Below are 20,644 nucleotides of genomic sequence, written 5' to 3'. Positions count from 1 at the left end.
GAATCTGACACATTGTGTATAAATATTCAAAAGTACAAAGGTTGATAATGATTTTCCTATTATAATGTAAAGCAACGCATATTTCGTGACGTGAACATTTGTGAGTTAATCATGCGTGCTTTCCGCGTACGAGGACGCGAACGATCGATAGAACCTTTTTTTCCTTCGAATGCACCACGATTTGCATTTCGATATATCGTGCAATAGCACACTCAGGCAATGAGACAAAAAATATTATCAACGATGAACCTTCAATTTCACGTTTTATGAGTATGACGTTGTTCGTTTCGTTTGTTTGCATTGAACAAGTGATAATTTGTGTGCTTCTCTATTGATATATATATATATATATAGATGATTACAGATAAAATAGTTTGTTCGATAAGATTAATGGTTCGTTAACGAACACTCGTTAATGAAATATTGGCTATTAGGAACTTATACATAAAATGTTTCGTTAAATCAAATAAATATCATTTTCAGAGAAATTATTAAAGTTAGCAATAAAATACTTTAAAATTTGGGATTTTCCAAACAAATGAGATGCCGTTGCCATATTCTCAGAAGTTTAAGATGAAAATGAAATCGCCGCGATTTTATTAAAGCTAAATACGCGTAGCAATGATACAAGCAATTGCTCCAACAAAATTCTTAGAGACGTGTTCAATCTAAAACAAAAATTATAGTCAATTTACAATTAAAAGATGAATGAGTTTTGGTATACGGCGGTGTGCGAGCATGACGTTTCCAGAGAAACGACAGAGAGAATGGCTGCAGTGTGTCAAGATGGCCTGTTACTATGGCGACCACTGAGCACCGGGATCTGTGCGTCTCTTTCCGCGTGTCCTCTCACAGGTAGTGACGGCGCTGATACCGGCGCGAGAGAGCTATCGAATACTTGTAGCGCGTGTATCGATCTTTCGCCATTTCCTATTGTCCGCGGCAACGTCGATCCTTGCGGACAGTGACAGTCTGTACAATATCGTAACTCAAGTACAGCTAATAATCGTAAAAAATTCTCAAATAATAAAATAGCGTATGCAATCCTTACATTAAGATAGAGAATCGCTAACTTTAATTTCTTTGAAAATGACGTTTATCGGAAATTTAATAACGCAAAAACAAGCAGTCCACAGTCAACTTAATTAAAGATCAAGATAAATCTAGGATTAATCTATAGAATCAATAAAAAACAAATAAAATCAACCTATAGAATCTTATTTAAGAACCTATAAAATCAATCTAACGTTAATTCAGGACTAATTCACGACTCGGGAATTATCTGACTTGGATGGTGTTTGTCTTGAACAATCTTAGGTTTACTATAATTAATTACGAGCTTGTGCTTTGGGCTTGACACAGAATTTTAGTGCTTTTCTTAGTAATAAAATGACGCTAGAATAGTTTGCACAATGTTCAGAATATTAAAAAAATTTTTGAACGCGGTTTTTTCTAATATTCTTACGCTTAATTATATCTTGTAAATAAAGTTTTTATTCAATTCATTAGCGACTCTAGCTGCTGATTTTGAGGGCGATTGCTGCTCACCGCCGGTGTTTTCCACCTTCAGCCACCCCCGTAGACACCGGTAGCCTGTCCCTTTCGCAATCTTCCTACCAGATCGATGCGAGTCTGCTATTAGGGACAGACTCGCCGGCGACGCGATTCGATCGGCAACAACGCGACCTCTCACCCGAGTCGGCGTTCGATTAAGGATATACAGGGTGAGTCGCTCTTTGACTCGAATTTAAATGAATCGAACTTTAACGTTTCATATACTAGTTACAAATCACACCATTAAAACTGTCAATTCATTCGATATCCTCGAGACAATTTGTCGCAAAGGACATTTAGTTTGGAAATTGCACATCTCTAATTTATGTGGCATAAGTCAAAATGTTGAAAATTATATCAAACGTTAACATGCTTGAATAATAGAAATATTTCTAGAACAATAAATATTTGAAATAAAAAATAGCAACTCAACAACAGGCAAACTGCTCTTTCAACAACGCTGTTAATTTTGATTCGTCATATTTTAAGTCGGCTTGTCAAACCCCAGGCGAATGTCGTAAACATCGACAGCGATTGTCTATGTATACGTGTGAACTATGAAAATTGTCTTTTCACCCGTAAATTCTATAGACAATGCGTGATTCACGTAACCAACGCTAATAGTCAACCTATGTCAAAAAAACCCTTTTCCAAACTTTTTTTCAAAACGCTGAACTTTCCTTCTAATTATTTTCCTGACATTATGCTATTTTTTTGTTAAATAGAATATCTGGTAATTGATGGTATAAGCAATGAATAAATAATTGCTTCACACAATAAATTGATCTCGGCATAATTGACAACAGATTTCTTTGAATATTTTAATAAATTTTGAAATCAAAACTTAATGAATAAAATAATTAATAAATCAATACTTAATTTAACTTCTCATCAAGTCATTTATATAGAAAAAAATCTTAAAAATATTTCAGATGCACCGACAAAATTCTACTCAAGAAAAAAAATAACACAACAGGTTTTCCCTCGTCCTGTAAATTCCATTATATCCTAAACTTGTTCGGGGAGTTAGCTCTCTCACTGGGCGTGTACGCACCTTTCCAGTCACCCTGTAGCTCGCACCGGCGAACGGAAAAATCGAGCGCGTCTTTTGTGCGATCGTCGCGATCAGAAGCCGTCGCCGAGAGAGACGATTTAGGATCTCTCGGTTATTTCGATCGGCACAGCTCCGAAAATTACGGGGCGAACGTACGTAGCGTCGCCGGGGGGAACGCTTATTACCTGGCGGATGTCGCACGCGCACGGCGTGGTCTCTAATTCCACGGGGCCGGGCGGTCGATCGATCTCTCTCTTTCTCGCAGTCAACGCTCTCCTTTCGAGAAGGACCCGCTTCGTCCTCGCGCGGGGAAACTTGACCGACAACGCGACTCCGTGCTCGTCGAGAGGGCACGAGCGTACTGACGGCTGCCTTCTTTTACTCCGCGACGCCGCGCTCTTGCGTTCCTCGCTTATCCTGATTCGCAAAGGGGGGGAAACAGAGGATGGAAAGATAACGAGAGAAAGAGATCGGGTGGGAGAGAGTACGCGTACGCACACGCACGTCGCGACGTGCGCTAAGAAGGATCGGGCGGACGTAAGGGCGACTGTAGAGAAGGAGAAAGAAAAGGCGCGGGTGGCGAACCGTTCGCGGGAACCGAATGTGTGTGCGTGCACCAACACACGGAACAGGCGGTAATTCACGGACAGACAACTCCAACTGGCTTCTGCGCGCTCCGACTGCACTCGAATCACTGAGCGGCGTGGAGCGTGTAACGCAGGCGCTCCTCTTTGCTTCTCTAACCGGCTCGAAAACCGTGAGGGTGCCGGCATCTGTCGTCTCGTCTACGAGATCGTTTGCACAAATCGATTTTTCGAACCGCAGGTGTTTCACTTAACGAGATATAATAATAGTAAAATTAAAATTTTTTTAATTAATAAAAAATAATATTTTACTGGACACACAGATCTTTATCTTAGAAGACGAATTCAAAAGAAATCTGTTCTCTAAGATAAAAAAAAAATAAAAAGATACAATAATCCAAAAAGAAAAGAAAGATGATGTTCTCAAGAGAAACACATATGCATTTCAAAAAACAAAAAAGATAATTTTTTCTAAATAATAATTTGAGCAAAAATTATAGAAGTATGTTCTATGATAATATTTGTGCTGTCTTTGGATATTTGTCATAAAACAGCATAAAATTACCATACAATTGTAATTATTGCAAATACAAAATATTTTACTGAAACTGAAAAGCTTATTTCCAAAAGCCACTTTAAATCTATCGAATAATGCATATCAGAAAAGGAGATATAGGGGGAGAGCTAAAGGGTAAAGCACGTTCACTGCATTATTCAGTAGCGATACTCACCGCGTGTGCCACGGTTTACGCTTTCAACAAAGCTCGTAACGCAAGAATCACGCGCGTGATTACAAAATCTTCGACATACGTAATCGCGATGATCTCACCGGCACAAAAACGAAAAGAAAAGCTAACTATCATTAACGCAACTTAGCACTTTGCATTTTTCGTACTTTGAAAAATTACATTCATGATCGCGCTACGACGATCGGCACAACTGGCCTACAGGATCGAACGATTGCAGAATATTATCAGCGTCTTAAAGCGTTCGTAATCAAGTCGTAATCTTATCGTCACGTAATATTGCTGTAACACGATAACGCATCTTTTCAAGTTCCAAGTGCGCGAATTTTGTTGCCAAATTTATTTTGAGCATATTCTTTTATAATTATGTACTAATCGAATAAAAATATTCTATTTTCATTTTCATTGCTTTCTATTATATTTATAATTCCTTGTTAGTTTACGTTAACATTTTTTTATTATGTTTCCTCAATTTAAGTTAAAATAATTATTTTTATTATGTTATCCCGATTTTATTCCGAAATGCTAGAACAAATTTATATGTCTTGCATAACTAAACGTAATATGAAATATTACGAGTCTTTCTGAAACTTTATGAACTCGGAACATAAGGAATACCTTTGTATAATGAGACAGTCGAAGTCATTCTCTTAAATATGTTCTGCATTCCTGGAAGACGACGTGTCATCCCGGGAGTTACCTCTATATCTTCACCCACGCGTGTCTCTCCTAATAAGCGGCTACTTATCGCACGGCGCAATCATCATCGTGTTTGATACGGTTAAACGGCAGTACTCGCGCCGTGAATATTTAATAATATCTCCGACGTCAGTCACGATCGAAGATGAAATGTCACGAAACATCGGGCTACAGCCGAAAGATAAATGTAATCATAGAATGCAAAAGATCTTGCAAAAAATATACTCGAATATATCGCAAATTATATGTGGTATATAATATAGTAAAAATGTGATAGACACATAGACAAGATCAATAAAGTTAAGATTGCATTTAGCACAAATTCAAAAACAGATTTAGGAAAATATACAATCGGATTTAATAAAATCGAGTAAAACGTGAATTTCAATTTGGCGTAATTTAAATTACGTTTATAACAAATCGAAAGAAAATGCAATCAAAGCGCGTTTAGTGCTTAAAATATAAAATCATGTTTTGTCGTATATCGAATATAAAAGATGAAAATTATTGAGCTAGAAAATGTCAATTAGAAATATTTAATATTAATATATTTTACAGCTCTAGAGATATGTAGATAATATATAATGTTCATAAAATAAATCATTAAAATACTATCAAATAACAAACAATTTAACTCACCAAAATATTCATATAATTCTTTGCAAAATCTTTGTGCGGTTGAATGCAAAGATTATTTAGCAAGAATGTGAACATTTTGTAACTATTTTCCCCCTTTTGTTATTTTAAGAATTAATGAAAAAGAGCGGATAAAACATATTTGTGCTCCTTTAACGCCAGAAGTTTCTGATTAGGGCAGATGTATTGCAAAATGCACATTAGTATTAAGTCGACTCGAGCCGGTATTCTGTTACGTTTAACGATGAACATCTGTCGAATAGAACGGGGGCGGACTGTAGCCAAGAGGGATTTCACGCGAAGCGAGATTTTGTACCACGTCACGTTGTCGATTTAACGAATCCATTCGATATTTACCGGCGTCAATTTCCGCACGATCTGGTATTAACCGATGCATGCACATGCGTATAGAAGTACAGATGTTATTTTGGTGCCGGGTATGCCGGATGACGTTACGATCCGCGCCATGTGCGTGGGCGGCTTTCGAAGATGCAATCTACCACGATAATCGGCTTCCACGATCGAATCTTTGAAACGCGAATTTACGAGTTGTTTCAGAAGCTCCATTTGCTCAAAAGAAATAAACTCACACGTGCATCATGTGTTCAACATATGACACAAGTTGAAAACAGCATTTTTCTCTCTTTTATCTTCAATTAAAATTATTGCGTAACATTATGATTAAATTTATATGTCGAAAAATGAACAAAAGTATGTTTTTTGAAAAAAATATAACGATGCATTTTTAATAACATTTTTCCTTAAAATTGGAATAAAATTAATGTGCCTACTCTTGAATCTAATTGTAGTAGTTCAAAAAATATGTCATTTAAAAGTAAGAAAAAAAGTAATATTTTTCATGTTAAAATAAAGATACGAAAAATATTGAGAATATAAAATAATGTTGAATTTTATGTTAAAAGATTATTACTTACTCAGTATCAGGCACAGGTATCATAGGAGGAGGTAGGCGTCCATTGTGGTCCAGGAAGTGATTGATTTCAGGTTCCTCTTGCACCGGCGTCTCATAGACGAGGGTTTCTACCATCGACCCTTTGCTCGAGCCGAAAGATACCCTAAACAATAAATTTTTTTAATATAGAGTAAACAAAAATATGATAAATACAAATATTAATAAAAAATTAATTCAATAAACTTATAATATTATACATAGTAATAATAGAATTGGAGCAATCTCGTTATATTTATCTCAGACATCCTGCACACAATCGGAACAGGTCACGTCTAGTTGTGAAAAATACTCATCATAAACCTCAGTTTTTCATCAGATGACCGCAATTGGCGACCGCAAGAGCGATATCAAAATCGAAATCCAGCGATCGCCACGGCGTCGGATTACGATCGAGCGGTGATCGAAATCGAGCCGACGTTTTGCGTCGCGTACACATGCCATTTATTTATTACTCGCTCCGGAAGCGGCTTCTCGAACCAGAAGAAACTGCCGAGTTCATGCTTCATCCAGCTGACGCTACCGTCATTCACGACCTGCATCTAGTGTATTTATATAGCTAGTTCTGGGTAACTTCATTTATATAGTACGATCACCCAATTTTATCAATGAATCAAGGTTGACTGCTGTTTGTTTCTGTAGAAAACTCATAAAGCTTTGATCGTAAAATAAATTCATCGTTTATTCCTTCCGTTTTAAACAAATTGTTTAAACTAACTTACTTCCGCAGTGATGTGAAACTACGATATATGATTACATTGCGTAAAATACTGCGTGAGTACAAGCGTCACATGATATCGATACGTCGCAAGAAGATTGAATATCGCCGATGTACCATTTACTTTGTGCGTTCGTACTAATAAGACAGAAAACGGCATTAGCGGATCACCGGCGCGGTGCAAACCGGTTTTCGCGCGTTCGCTGCATCGCGCTCGTGTGCGCGGCTTATTATTCATCGCTGCAACAGAGTTAATCTCGCAGTCGGATAAATTTCTCGATGCGGTTGGCTGCGTGTGTCAAGGAATCAATTAAGTCACACCGTCGCGAGAGATCGATAAGCCGCGTCAACCAATTTACGGCGCGGCAGATAGAACGAGAGATATATTTCTCCTTTTAATCGTTAGACACAATGTTGCAACAATATTAGATCTGTTCTGTGTTTGATTACATTTCTTTAAACCTGTCGTTTTTCCTTGCTTTCTATTTGCATAGAAGCGTAGCTATAAGCGTAACTGTGTACACATATATTCAGATGTGCTTTATGCTGGGGAATATAAAATAATAATAATAGATACACCTGATAAAAACTCGATAGCTCCATTGCAAGCTGTACATTGTTGAATGCTGGTTCTGGTCTGTGCTAAAGTGGACTGCAGTAAAGTGCTGCCACGTGTAGCCGTGTCCCTCAAGCAGAATATGTCAAAGTCACATCAGTGCTCGGACGACAAAGCTTATATTATATTCCAACGCTCTCTCTTTTATGCTTTTACTTTCTATACTTAGAATGAATCAATATATGTATACCTCTTTGTAAACAAAAAGCATGGTTAAAGATAATATTTAATATTAGATCAAAGTCTAAATAACGTACAAAAATAAATAAAATTTTTAATTTCTATAATTCATAGAAAGACATAGCGCAAATTATTGTATTAAATCAAGAACAATAATCTAATAATAAGTATATAATTTTTTCAAAACGTCGAAAACAAAGTAATAATAAGATTTTAAAGAAAAAAATGTAGCTAAAAATTAAAATAAAAAATATATTATATTAAAAGTTTCCGTAATTGTTAACACGATAACATGTTGTTTCTCAAAATCTCTGATTGCATTTAGTTGTTTCGCCTTATTTTATCTCATATTCCTTTGTTCAGCAATATTAAATTATTTGATAAAAATTGTTTCAAATGAATGGCTTTCTTTGTTAAAAAAAAAATTAAATTTAAAATCACTAAAAAATTTTAACTAAAATGTTTCTCAATGTGAATAGCAAATGTGAATAGCACAGTTAAATGTTCATATAAATATGTTACAATCTTTGTGAGACTGAAAGAGAAGGTGTCTGGGCTAAGATCGAGGATTGGGGTGGGTCGGGGTCGAGGTCGCCCGGTTGGCAGCCTCCCATCGATCCGGCTCTGATTTGACCTCCGAATTCGCTCTGATCCATGAAGGTCGTCACAACGGAAGTAACGTCTCTTCTTCCGTAAAGACGATATCTCCCATTGTCTGTTTTATTTCTCGCCAGCATCATAATACCCAACCATCAATTTCTAACCAGACCAATCTCTTCTTCTATCTCTTCTTCTCCGATATGGAATACATTTCCCAAAGCACTCAATTTTTAAGACACCACATATAGTAAAACACAATTGTTTTTAGTCTTTTGCTGTAAGCTTTTACGTTTTTAACATTGGTTTAAATATTTCGAAATTAATATTAAAATTTGAGTAAAGTACATTTAAAATGAATTAAAAAAATTAATTAATTAAATTCTGCAAGAACAAGTTAATTTCTAAAAGGTAACTTTGATTTCACATTAATTCAAGAATTCGTAGACGAACAAAGCAATAACGTTATACTGAGAGATATCTTGCACACATATTCAAAGAAAATTTTTTTAGAATGTCTATTTTTTCTCGGTCGCAGAAGAATTGCTGCACTGGACTGTGATAATTTTACTCTCACGGCTTGTAAGGTATCGAACGCAGCGAGTTGCGGCAGCCGATTAGCGAGGGTATAGTCTGGGCTTTGCTGGGAATCGATTACGGAATCCCACGGTTCTCGTTTGCTATAGAAAACACGACACTTCGCATTTATTTCAATCTCTTCACGCTTTGACACGCGTTAATAGTTACTATTTAACCTTTTCACGGACAGCTACAACGCGTGATACGACTTAGAATTCTAATATTAACAAGATATAGTATAAGCAATCGTCTCGGCGTGCACATGAATGCATGCGGATGCATGTGACATGTTCGTTCAAGTGTCAGATTAATAAACTCGACTTTATCTATTTTCTTTCGATAAATTTCCAGTATTACTTTTTTTAATGCAAATGGTAATGCTTTCATAATTTTTTAATTTTTTATATTGACTCTCTCGATAATGAATTTAATCAAGTTAAACTAAGATTTTATAAATTAGAATAAAAAAAAATTAAATAAGGTTTTATTAAAGCCTATATTTGCATTCCAGAAATTAATTTGTTAAAAAAGTTTAATTAACAATGTTAATAAATTCCCTAAAGTTTAACTTAAAATTTTTAAGTTTAAAAATTTCGGTTTAAAAGAAATAAATAAAAATAGATTAAAATAAGTTTTGTAAATGTCTCTTAAGAATATACGAAATGTTATCTCAAAGAATTTTAAGTGGGAAAAATCTAGATACGTGTACAAGCGCATTTATCGCTGCTGATACACTTATAAAAATAGACACCAAATGCGCAACTGTGTTTTCTAAGTACGCAATCCGTTTTGGCAACGGATCAGGTCATACAGTTCCTTTCTACAGTGATTCGAACGTCGCTGCCAGTACTATTACGAAGTTATCATAAATAAAGGTTCTTTCTCGAAGGCGTGTTAAGAAGATTAGCTATTTTCGGTATTACAATCTGCATTTTAAGTACTTTAAGCACTTTAATCTACATTTTAAGCATTTCAACATATACTTTATTACTTCGTCACGTAATTCATTGTTAAGAAATACTCGGAAAAGGCGCTAGATGCATCTCATCTCTTAATGTGTTGCCAAGAAATACTCTGAATACAATTTTCGAATTTTCTCACATATTCGTACAACAATGCAAGAGTAGTTAAAACGCAATGTCGTGAAATGATTAGATACATGGTAATTATAAGTGATTATCGATATTTCTAAATGTACTAAATAAAACTACGCATAGTCGAGTAATTAGCATCGTGGCGACAAGGTTGCGCGCTGAAATTTATTCCTATCGGTATAACGAGAAATTGCAAGAATTGCGTTTTTGTGCAACAACTTGACAAAGCTGCCATTGTTTTTTTCTGAGATTCGTTTAACCTCCTTAAATCAATGACGAATTTTGTATTTTAAGTAATGCCGCGTATAATATCCGAGAAATGCAACCGTGAGGTCAAAAGAGATTAAAAACGCAGAGGGGACTGAGGGTACTTGAGAGAATCTTCTTTCACATTATTCCACGACGATTTCACACTTAGTCACCTCTCGCGATCCCGTGTCTCTTGTCAAGATTATTAAGTACACTCAGAAGACGGTCCCGGTACCGCCACCCGAGCGAAACCAACGCTCGACGCATTACGACGCATCCCGTCGAACTCTCGGCGCGGCTGACCCTGACCTATCCTACGTGCAAATGTCGTAAAAGTCTCGTACGAAAGTCAGCCTATAGACCCGATATACAGTAACGCTCTTTCTCTTTATTCCTTCTTCCCGTCTTCGCGAACGGGAGGCGTTCGAAATGCGCCGTGTAAAACGAACTCGTGCGCTTGTACTCGCGAGGCGGGTAATTGCGGGTTTTCGACGGCGAAGACGAGCTGTATTCATCGAGAACCTGCTCCGAGACAGCACGCGGTTTGATCTCAACATTTTCTCGACGCTCCGAGAGAAACGATAACAATGCTTCGCGGCGGCCCCGAAGACCCACTTAAGATTTTCATCTCGCAACTGCGGAACTGAATATGACAGGAACTCCGGATGAATAATGTTCTAACATCCTGGATAACGCAAAGTACATCGCACCGTAAACGAATCTCGCCAAGATTCTAAGCTCAACGCTTTACATTCTGTAATACATTCGACATTTCATTCCAGCTTGATAACAAAATAAAAAATGTTTAATTTAAAAAAGATAAAACAAATATAGGATTTTATTATAATGCACCAACATTTTTCAAATCAAATAACATTTTATATTTTATAGTTTAACTATGTTCGGGAATGACAAACGTAATTCAACATCTGGAATGAAATGTTATTATGTGAAGCATGTCGAAGCTCGAGTTATAAGAGTTGAAATTATTTGGAAGGATTTAATATTATTTGCAGGATGTCCAAGACATGTTATTCAATAACTTTTCATTTATAGCCATTTAAAAAATTGCAGTTTGAAGTTACAGATTTCTTTTTTTAATAAAAATTTCATCGACTCACCTTTTTAAGCTGGCATGCTTCGCTCCGTTCAGGATCTTGTTCTTGCGCTCGCTGCCGGCGGTGCTTGCGTCACTGTCGATGCTATACAGACTGTCGTCCTTGGTGACCCTGCTGGCGTTGTGCAGGGTCGATTTCCTCGCGGTGGTGACGACGACGGTGCCATTGTGCTTCGGGCTCTCGACCGGTCGAGAGTCCCTTTGCGAGGCCGGATGCGGGGAACCGTGCCGGGCGGAAGGATCGCCGCCGCCGACCGGATCCTCGATCCTGGTGGAGACGATCATCGGTCTAGTAGCGTCCGCGTATTTTCTAGGCGACGTGCTCACCACGGCGTTGCTCTTCTGCAGTCTGCCAGCCGCGCGATAATTGTTTTGTTGGTTGCTGGATTCTCCCGGCGGTGGCTTGTCCTCCGTCGGCAGCATGTACGACAACATCGTCCCTTTTTCCTTCACCTAAATACACACGGAAGCAGACGGAAATTCAGTATGATCACTGGCGAAGACGAGTCATTAACCGGGTAGCGCGACTGTGAGAAAAATACGAAGCGATACAAAAGAGATCAATCGAGGGTCGTCGGAAGCGGATAGAAAAAGTATACCGTTCGCGGTAAGAAGAGCATGACGGGAAGCCGGTTGACTAATGCGCGAGGAGAGCGTTAGAAATTAATGATATATCGCTCGAAATAGTTAAAAGAAATTTGGGCAATTCTGTAGACTGAATCAATGCTTGCCAACAATTGCAAAAGCTGAAATATTATTGTTGAAAAAAGTTTTTACAATATGAGATATTTTTAAGTGTTTTTTGAAGCAGTAATCTACTAATTTTTCAAGGATTTTTAATAAAATTTATTTTATTAAATAAAATAATCCTCTCTCTCTTTCCTGCTTTTTAAAAAGAGATAAATAGTATTAGGCAAAAAAAGCTGTAAATTATATTGAAGATTTCAGAAATTCACTATTAACGAAAAAAAAAAAACAGGAAATAAAGTGTTTTCAATTTTAATTACATTTCAATTTTTACATCTTAATATTTGAATAAATTATAAAACCTATTAATGAGAAATTTAATAAAAAAAGCGATCGAGAGATAATCGGTTCCCTTGAGAACAACGAACAATAGCCGGCATTGTTCCTGGAATATTAAAAGGATTAAGCCGACACAGTTCGATATCTGGCGAGACGGTCGAGCGATTTTACAAAGTCACGCATGTCGCGACGTATATAATTTGCGTGTAACGGTTAAAACACTATTATTAGCATGATAAGTCAACCGTTCCCGATGCGTCGCGACAGTCTTTTCCGGACGAGTGTCATCATCATCGACAACGAGTAACTGTATCGAATACGTTCGCCGCAACGTTACGCAACAATCACGATCAATCGGAATGAGAACGCTCGCGGACGAAACGATCCGCTTTAAATGCGTTTACATAGTCACTGACTGACAGACTCGACGTCGTGCTCCTATCTTTAGGCGCCGCCGCGTCTTTGACAACAAAGGCTATGCGCGCGCGCGCGAAATCGAATGTAAAAATGTTGGAGAATTGAATGAAGCTGAGATTCGAGAGCAATGCAAAGCTTGTAAATGGAAACGTTGACACGTGATAAAGAATATAGTTTACGTCGTCGCGAAATACCGTTGCGAAGTTAACAAAGTTGGAGAACGTTGCAGAGAACAACGAACTCCGATGAATGGGAAACAAATGGAGAACAGATGATACCGAAGAACATTAGATCAAGTGCAAGGTTCTTAATGACAATCGTATTCGAACGCTCCATTTAGCTCCAGAATACTACAAGAAGCTTAAGTCGTGTAAGAAAATTATTATCTCGTTATTGTTGTTTTTAAAATATTAACATGCGATCAATACAAAATGTACTTTTCTTGGAGAAAGCAATTAAAGTGTACAAAACTGGTCTACAAATTTATAAATGAAGAAAATAGATAATAGCGAAGAACATTGTACTCGATGCACATTTTTCTTTTTAAATAACACGATAATTTCAATGACCTAAAAGTATGAAAATCCTACAAAATATCGCGAATCCGCTCTGCTGATTCTTGTATCTCATCCGGATATTGACTCACCGGCACGTAAGTTTATATATCCCGCGGCGTTTATCACTCACATACGAAGCTTTACGCATCAGCGATCTTTCGCGTGAGTTTGGTTTCACTTCACGCTTAAACGCGTCTGTTGCCATTCTCGCGCCCGCGTGAGAAAAGCACGCGATTTCGCACGTCGATTCATTAGCGTATGTACAAACGTCGCCATAAGCTCATATTTCGCAACTGCTTCCGCGCTTTGTTCGTTTGCTCGCTCACGCCGGCGCGTTTCGAACGGAGTCACTCACGCAATTGCGTTTAACGATTACTTTATTTAATCTCGCGATCGTGCAGTATCAATATACAATCTCGTTTTTGCGAAATAAATTAGCGCATCAATCCTTGCGCAAAGACACGCACTATGTACGGACATTGTTTACATTTAATGAAAAATTACAATTACGCGAAAACTGTCGTATCACAATAATTTTTAATAATATTATAATAATAACGACGAAATCCTCATCGATATTTTTAACGCGATCATGGATACTGTTACTTTCGATGCGAGCATTTCCGTCGTTACCTTCGACGCGAAGGATGGCGAGGAGAAAAGGTAACGCTCGCCAGTAGAACGCCAGGCTGCAACTGAGCGCGACGCAAAAGCGAGGCAAAGGTTACAGATAGACGGCCGACTATAGCTATAGCTACTCTACTCCGGTCTAGTCGTTTGCTCGCCGTTCCGTTCTAGGCGTTCTATGCCGCCGCGGCTCTCTGGCAGCGTGCATCAATTCGAAGTCTGTACCGTCCTCTCGAGGCACATGCATCTTGCAGCGTGCACCGGCCTCCGCCTGCCGCGCGTTTCTCTTAGGCGTCCCGCGCGAATTTGGATTTCTACTCGTTTGAAATAGTTGCACTTCTACTCGATTGACTCGCAGCCTCGCTCGTTAATGTTGCATCGGAGGGGTAGTAAGGTTGTAAGTTTTTATAGCTGCGCGCGAAAATGGATCGATTCCATAAAAGCGATAAATTGAGAATTGCCATGATTACCGGGTGATCGTAGCGTGACAGTGGCGTCAACCTGTGGACCATTTTTGCGCGCTTCTAATTGCTTTCTCCAGGAAGAGTACTTTCTCCATGTTTTACCGATCATTCGTTTAATGCTAAAGTGTTCTTACATAATGTAATATCTTTTCAATAAGAGAATATTTAAATTAAGTATGTTAATTTGTTATTAAATTTATTTTCACCAAGCATTAACTTTGTACGTTTAAGATACAGACTAGACATTTAATTATCTGATAGCTTCGTCGTATCTTTGAAACACACATTCTGAAGCTAAATAAGAACATGGCAGGAGTAGTTATTGCGGAGGAGAGAAAATGTTCTACTAGATTGATAAGATCTCTACGAGTGAGTCTACAGGTTGCAATTTAGAATTAGGTCGGCAAGATGTATTAGATGATTCTCTAAATCTCGCTGGTATCTAATTTTTTATTAATAAAAATTGTAAAATTTATTTATATTTTAACTATTATAAAAATTAAATTTTAATATTTAAAAAATTAATTATTTTTTATGATTATACCGATTTTAATAAGTACAAAAGTTAATCTATTATTTATTATTATAAATAAATTTGAAAATGTAGAGAAATAGATTTATAAATATTTGTTATAATCAACTATTCTTTAAATAATGTCCTAATGGCGTGAAAATGAGACGTCCTTGTTTTGCGGCAGTTTGTACACGGAAGAAAATATGTTTTAAGATATATCTTAATCTCCGTCGTGTCTCGTCGATTTGCGATATCTCGGAGTCTCTCGCGGAACCGAAACGCTTGATCGATTCGCGCGTGCAGCTAAATTACAGGTGTAAAGGCGACCATTCGTCGCGGCGAATGCCGATGATACCATAGCAGCCGGCGCGGCGGCGATCGTGGTAGTCATTCAACCTGCCTCTTTCCCAAGCAAACCCCCGCCTGGCTTAAAGAGCCCCGAGCCCTTCCGTGCGTGAAGAATTTCACGGCTGAATCGGCTCCCATCCGCTCCCGTTACGCGACTTCGCGAACGCCGGAACGAACTCGATTTTCCTTCGACAAATCACGGTCACGGATATTTCGAGGCTGCACTCGCGACTGTTTCCAAGGCAGGCTCGCGGCCAGTTAACCCTTTAACCGACTTCCTCCGTTACACTTTTTTTGTAATATCAAGTACGTGATTTTTTTCAATAATTTTGTGTCCAATAATTTATAAAATTTACCAAGATGTGAAAATTATAATACTAAAGAGAGAATTATTTCTTGTATTACAAATAAGGTAAGTTTTCCACTTCAACAAACAAAAATTATGAAATTTTCATATTAATGCATTGAAAAGAATATTTTGAGCAAAGACAAAATGATTTTTTGATTTTTTCACAAGTAGAATGCAGAAAAATTTAAATTTGACGTACTCACGTTTGCACCACAAAGTACTCGAGGCAGAGATATCTGGTGTGTCCTCTTGATAAAGTAACATCGGGACTATCTGAAATTAAAATTTGTGCATTGGTTAGAGAAAGTGACATTTAATTAAAAATTTCTAAGATATATGTTTTATAAAATTTCTACTTATATTATATATTACTAAAATTATTTCTGATGTAAAGTTTATCGCTTTATTTGCCTCTATTTCATCATCAGAAGCATCATTGTAAGACTTTTAAAGGAAAGTCTGTTCAATGTTAATCTATTTTGAGAAAGATAGATTTAATGAATATCTTGATGATCTAAAAAGCTTGCATTATATAACAACTACTAACTTGTCTAACTATGAATACCGTCTACAGTCTGAATTGAAAGAGCTAAATATTGGTCTAACGAAAAAGCATCTTCTGAACAGCCTATTACTCGAGAATGAAGAGGATGTTTACACCGAGTTTTTTCCCTCAAACCGGAAAAAAGCGAGGGAAACGAAGAGAGGAAATGATCTCGTCTCTCGCTTGAATGGGCACCTGTTTTCGCGAACAGGTGACATCATGCATACGCGGGCGTGAGAACCCGAGGACGCACGGGTCGAGGGCAATGACTTCTGCAACACTGACATGCGCCGAGATACGAATAATGAAACTCTCCCTGAAGAGGTTCGTTTCCGAGAAAGAACCAACTGTGATTTCATGACCTCTGTCGAGCTGGCCCCCCCATCTTGCACAAATAAAAAAACCAATAGCGCAAAATTATAAACTATTTATGAGCTTTCATATTCCGCAAATTAAAATTTTTGAGCTTGTCACGCTGAGCATGAATTTAATGTTTTTTATGGGGGGGCTGAGTCGATATCTCATGGTAAATGCACGTATTTTGCGAGCACATAAATGGATAAACGATATTTAGTTGGAAAATAATTAATTTTTTTCATTTTAAGTATAGTTCTCTCTTGTGTCGGGAAGATGAGAGGTGGTTTTTTTGTAAAGGGGTTGCAACTCAATAATCAAAATGCGCATATTTTAAAGGTTTATTCTTGGAATTTTATACTACGTTTGAAATATAATGTATTTTTTCTTTTTCTAGTATTTCTCTCTTGAGTTCCATCAATTAAGGGTTGTTTGAGGACTAAGGGGGTGAGCTTAAAAATCGAAACTATATCAGTTCAAAAGCTCATAAATAGCTCTTAATTCTACCGCAAAGATTGATCCAATATTTTTATTTTTAAGCGGTGGGGGGGCTGATATCGACTCAGCCCCCCCACAAAAAACATTAAATTCATGCTCAAAAATTTTAATTTGCGAAATATAAAAGCTCATAAATAGCTTATAATTTTGCGCTAATTTTTTTATTTGTGCAAGATGGGGGGGGGGGGCCAGCTTGGCAGGGGTGATTTCATGCGATGGACTCTTAAGCTATTTTAATTATCAACGGCGAGATTGATATGTAGATTGTACCGATTATTATCACAATACAATATCATAATCCCTATTAATTGAAAAATAAATTGATTAAATAACAATTTCTGAAATAATCTGATCGAGCTTCAACATTAATATCGATACTGCATCGCATAACTTTTATAAGATTAAAATAATTCTAAAGCAAAAAGTATAATTGAAATAAATAGAAAAAAATAATTGTGTACCATGTTTAGTAAAACTATTATTTCGTTATAAAAAAGTGATGGAAACTATCAATTTTACAGTATTATATGAGAATTAATCAACAAAGGAAATAAAATCCTTTAAACACTTTTTATGAGCTGCTATATTGTAAAAGTTCCTTAACAGATTGATGTAAAACACAGTGCAAGAGAAGTCAGGCTGATATCGCACGCACGGTACTCGCAATAATCTGATAAAATTATTGCAAGGCTTACAAAATAGAACTCTAGCGTGCCAATATTTTTAAGACTGCACGAGTGATAAGACGACTATATGCAGGGTCATTTTGAACCCCATGGTGCATCGGAGAATTAAGAACCCGTCTTATCCGCTCGATTACTCAGCGACCGGGCAACCGTCGTGCGATAACTCGATTGCGTTTATCACCTGCGTGAGCCACATCACCTTGCATTGCGGTCGTCAAGGCCGTATGAAGGCAAACGTGCGATCACGTTTTTATTCGCATGATAAATAATCACTGACTGTCGCATTTCTGAATACTGACTGTCTGCGTTTCTGATAAAAACAGACAAAAAATTTGAATATCTCAAATAGTTCGTTAACCAATTTATTCTGCGATGTCGAGAGAGTTTGAAAAATACTCTCAATAAATGCAATATATATATATATGTATATGATTGAAGATAATATAAAATACTGTATATAAATGTATAGTTAGAATTGAGACATTTTTATTGCTATTTTTGCGCTCTCGAAAATTACTGTTGACTTATGATGATGAAAGTTTATAGCACTTATGATGATGTAATTTTATAGCAGTAATTTATCGATAAGATATAGATAAGAAAAAGAATACGACAAGAAATTGATACATACGAGAGATTAAAAAAATGATTTTTATAAATAATGTATTCTTATATAATCAAAAGCGATAAGAATATTTAATTAATATGTCATATATTGACCTATATAGGTTGATCGTACATTTTATGCACTTGAGAGACGTGAGGTTAAATAGTGCGACGACGAATTACGCACAACGATGGCCGCCGGTTCCGCTGCGATTACGGTGCAATGATGCAATGCACTTGAGTGCGTCGGGGCGCGCTAAATTGATAAATTTGCATGCCCTGCCGCCATCCACGGTTGTGCTCGCTTGCGGTACGGCGTCGACCGCGTGCTGCACGACCGAAACAGGCTTCGCCTCGAGAGCGGAATAAATCTCGCCATTCGCATAATGTAGACGAAGCACAGACGGTTTGCGATAAATCTACTCTTGTGAGTATCAGACATGTTAATACGAACGAGCGCATAAAACGCAATACAATAATACAATAAATCAATAAAAAGAAAAAATTGTGTCTTCGATTTATATGTCGTGCCTTGTAAGAGAATACTTTCATAAAGTTCTTTATATTCGATATGCAAAAATCAAAATTAAAAGCAAAAAGAGATTCAAGATAAAATAAAAAAATTGAAAATGTATCTCCTCGCAATTTTGACTATTATAAAGCAAAATATTAAACATGTATTGTTTGATACTCGTTGTGATATAATTTTATAACAATATTTATCGATAAGATAACACGAGAAGAACTTAATGCGTGCAAATGATAAGAGTGTAAATTGTTATTCTCGTGAGAATTTGTCGCTTTACAGCGATAAAATGACGTAACTTTGTAGAACTATAGTTACAATGAATAGAAGAGGCTTACGTACATGCGAAACGATCGGCGAATGACATCATCGACTGACGTGCTCGACGAGAAACGTTTACCCAAATGTTTGCCTCGCTGCCAGATGCTCGTTTGTGTCATATATTTTTATCGAATAACAAGTAATGCAATATCGCGATTATTGATGCAAGGTTTAATCCTGTCAGTTGGTAATGCATCCCGTAATGCATATAGAAAGTATGATTCTCCGAAACTCTAACTCTCGACATTATTGTTTTAGTATTGTTGCATTCAAACGAAGATGCAAAAGCAATCTGGGAAAAACCATTGGCAGGGGTTAAAAAAACACAACGTTCTTGCAACGATTATGTTTCTGCTCACGAACGCGACTTCATGACACGTGCATTGAAAACGCGGATGAAATCATCGCGGTGACGTCAGCATCTGATTACGCGATCGCTCAATCTTTTCTTCCGCCTCCGCTTTTCGGTTGAGCAAATTTAAAAAAATCTAGAATTTAGCACGCGTAATAAAATTAAAATTATTAAAAATTTTTTGAATTTTGTATATTTTAATAATTAAATGCTTTATAAGATTTAGATTCTCTTATAAAATATAAAACTAAATATAAAATTTAAGATAAATATAAAATGTATGACAAATATAAAGTTTCGATTCTAGGATTCAATTAGATTCCTCGATAAATAAACATGTTTCTTATGTTTCCTTCAATAGATTCTTGGGTCATTCATTGTTGGTCTGAATGATTGGCTAAAGCAAACGATAAAGTATAACTCCCTATAAAATAAACTCATCCACACGGCTTTTCTTGGAACCCAAGCCTGTCTTGTTGAAATATTACTATTCTTCGACAGATACACCTATGCACATCGGTGTACCTATGCACGCACTTCCGCTTGGGCGCGTACGACTATATTTTCAACCACAAAGTTGATTCACGAGCCAACGAGTCCAGGAATAGTTGATCACTATAAAGCTGTTGCGCGTAGGAAGAGCCGGCCAGCTCGCTCGACTTTCATTGCCTGTCTCGTCGTCGAGAAAGCCGACATTTGTTTCTATATAGAGACTTTAGAGCGAGTTCTCGTTAGAGAGCGCATTATATTATCGACGGCATCCGCAATCCAATTATCCTGCCATCTAATCTAGTCCGACACGCGGTAATTACAACGGAATCGTCCTGCTGGTGCTCGTTATCTCTTGCTCGCTATCCGAAGGCGAGAAAACGCTCGAGAAGTCTCGTTACACAGGGTGCTTTATTAAGATTTGCGTCGGACATCGACAATTCGCGTCAGTAAATATGAAATCGAGCTTGTCTCGACAAAAGTTCGAGATTTCTATGAATTCTAAAAAAATTTAACTGCGAGCGTAAACGAGCGATGGAAGTTACCTCAGTAAAGTTGGCCTCCCATTTTTTA

General features: G+C 37.2%; 1 protein-coding gene across 4 annotated transcripts in view; it reads right to left on the bottom strand.

Moving 5' to 3' along the window:
- Positions 1-20,644, bottom strand: part of LOC105672867 (uncharacterized) — a 66,310-nt gene that overhangs the window by 23,666 nt on the left and 22,000 nt on the right. The window contains exons 2-4 of one of the 4 annotated variants that reach the window (XM_012368074.2): positions 15,895-15,968; positions 11,398-11,846; positions 6,209-6,349 (exon numbers count right to left, since the gene is read on the bottom strand). In XM_012368074.2, the coding sequence (XP_012223497.1) occupies positions 6,209-6,349; positions 11,398-11,828 (572 nt within the window). In that variant the 5' untranslated portion in view covers positions 11,829-11,846; positions 15,895-15,968. Of the gene's footprint in view, positions 1-6,208; positions 6,350-11,397; positions 11,847-13,482; positions 13,999-14,026; positions 14,088-15,894; positions 15,969-20,644 lie in introns of those variants that run through there. The other 3 variants (XM_012368073.2, XM_012368076.2, XM_012368075.2) reach the window with 3 other exon arrangements.

Source organism: Linepithema humile, chromosome 1, assembly GCF_040581485.1.
Source record: "Linepithema humile isolate Giens D197 chromosome 1, Lhum_UNIL_v1.0, whole genome shotgun sequence".
NCBI lineage: Eukaryota > Metazoa > Arthropoda > Insecta > Hymenoptera > Formicidae > Linepithema > Linepithema humile.
The sequence above is the reverse complement of the archived record's forward strand: the minus strand, read 5'-3'. Positions and strand labels throughout refer to the sequence as shown.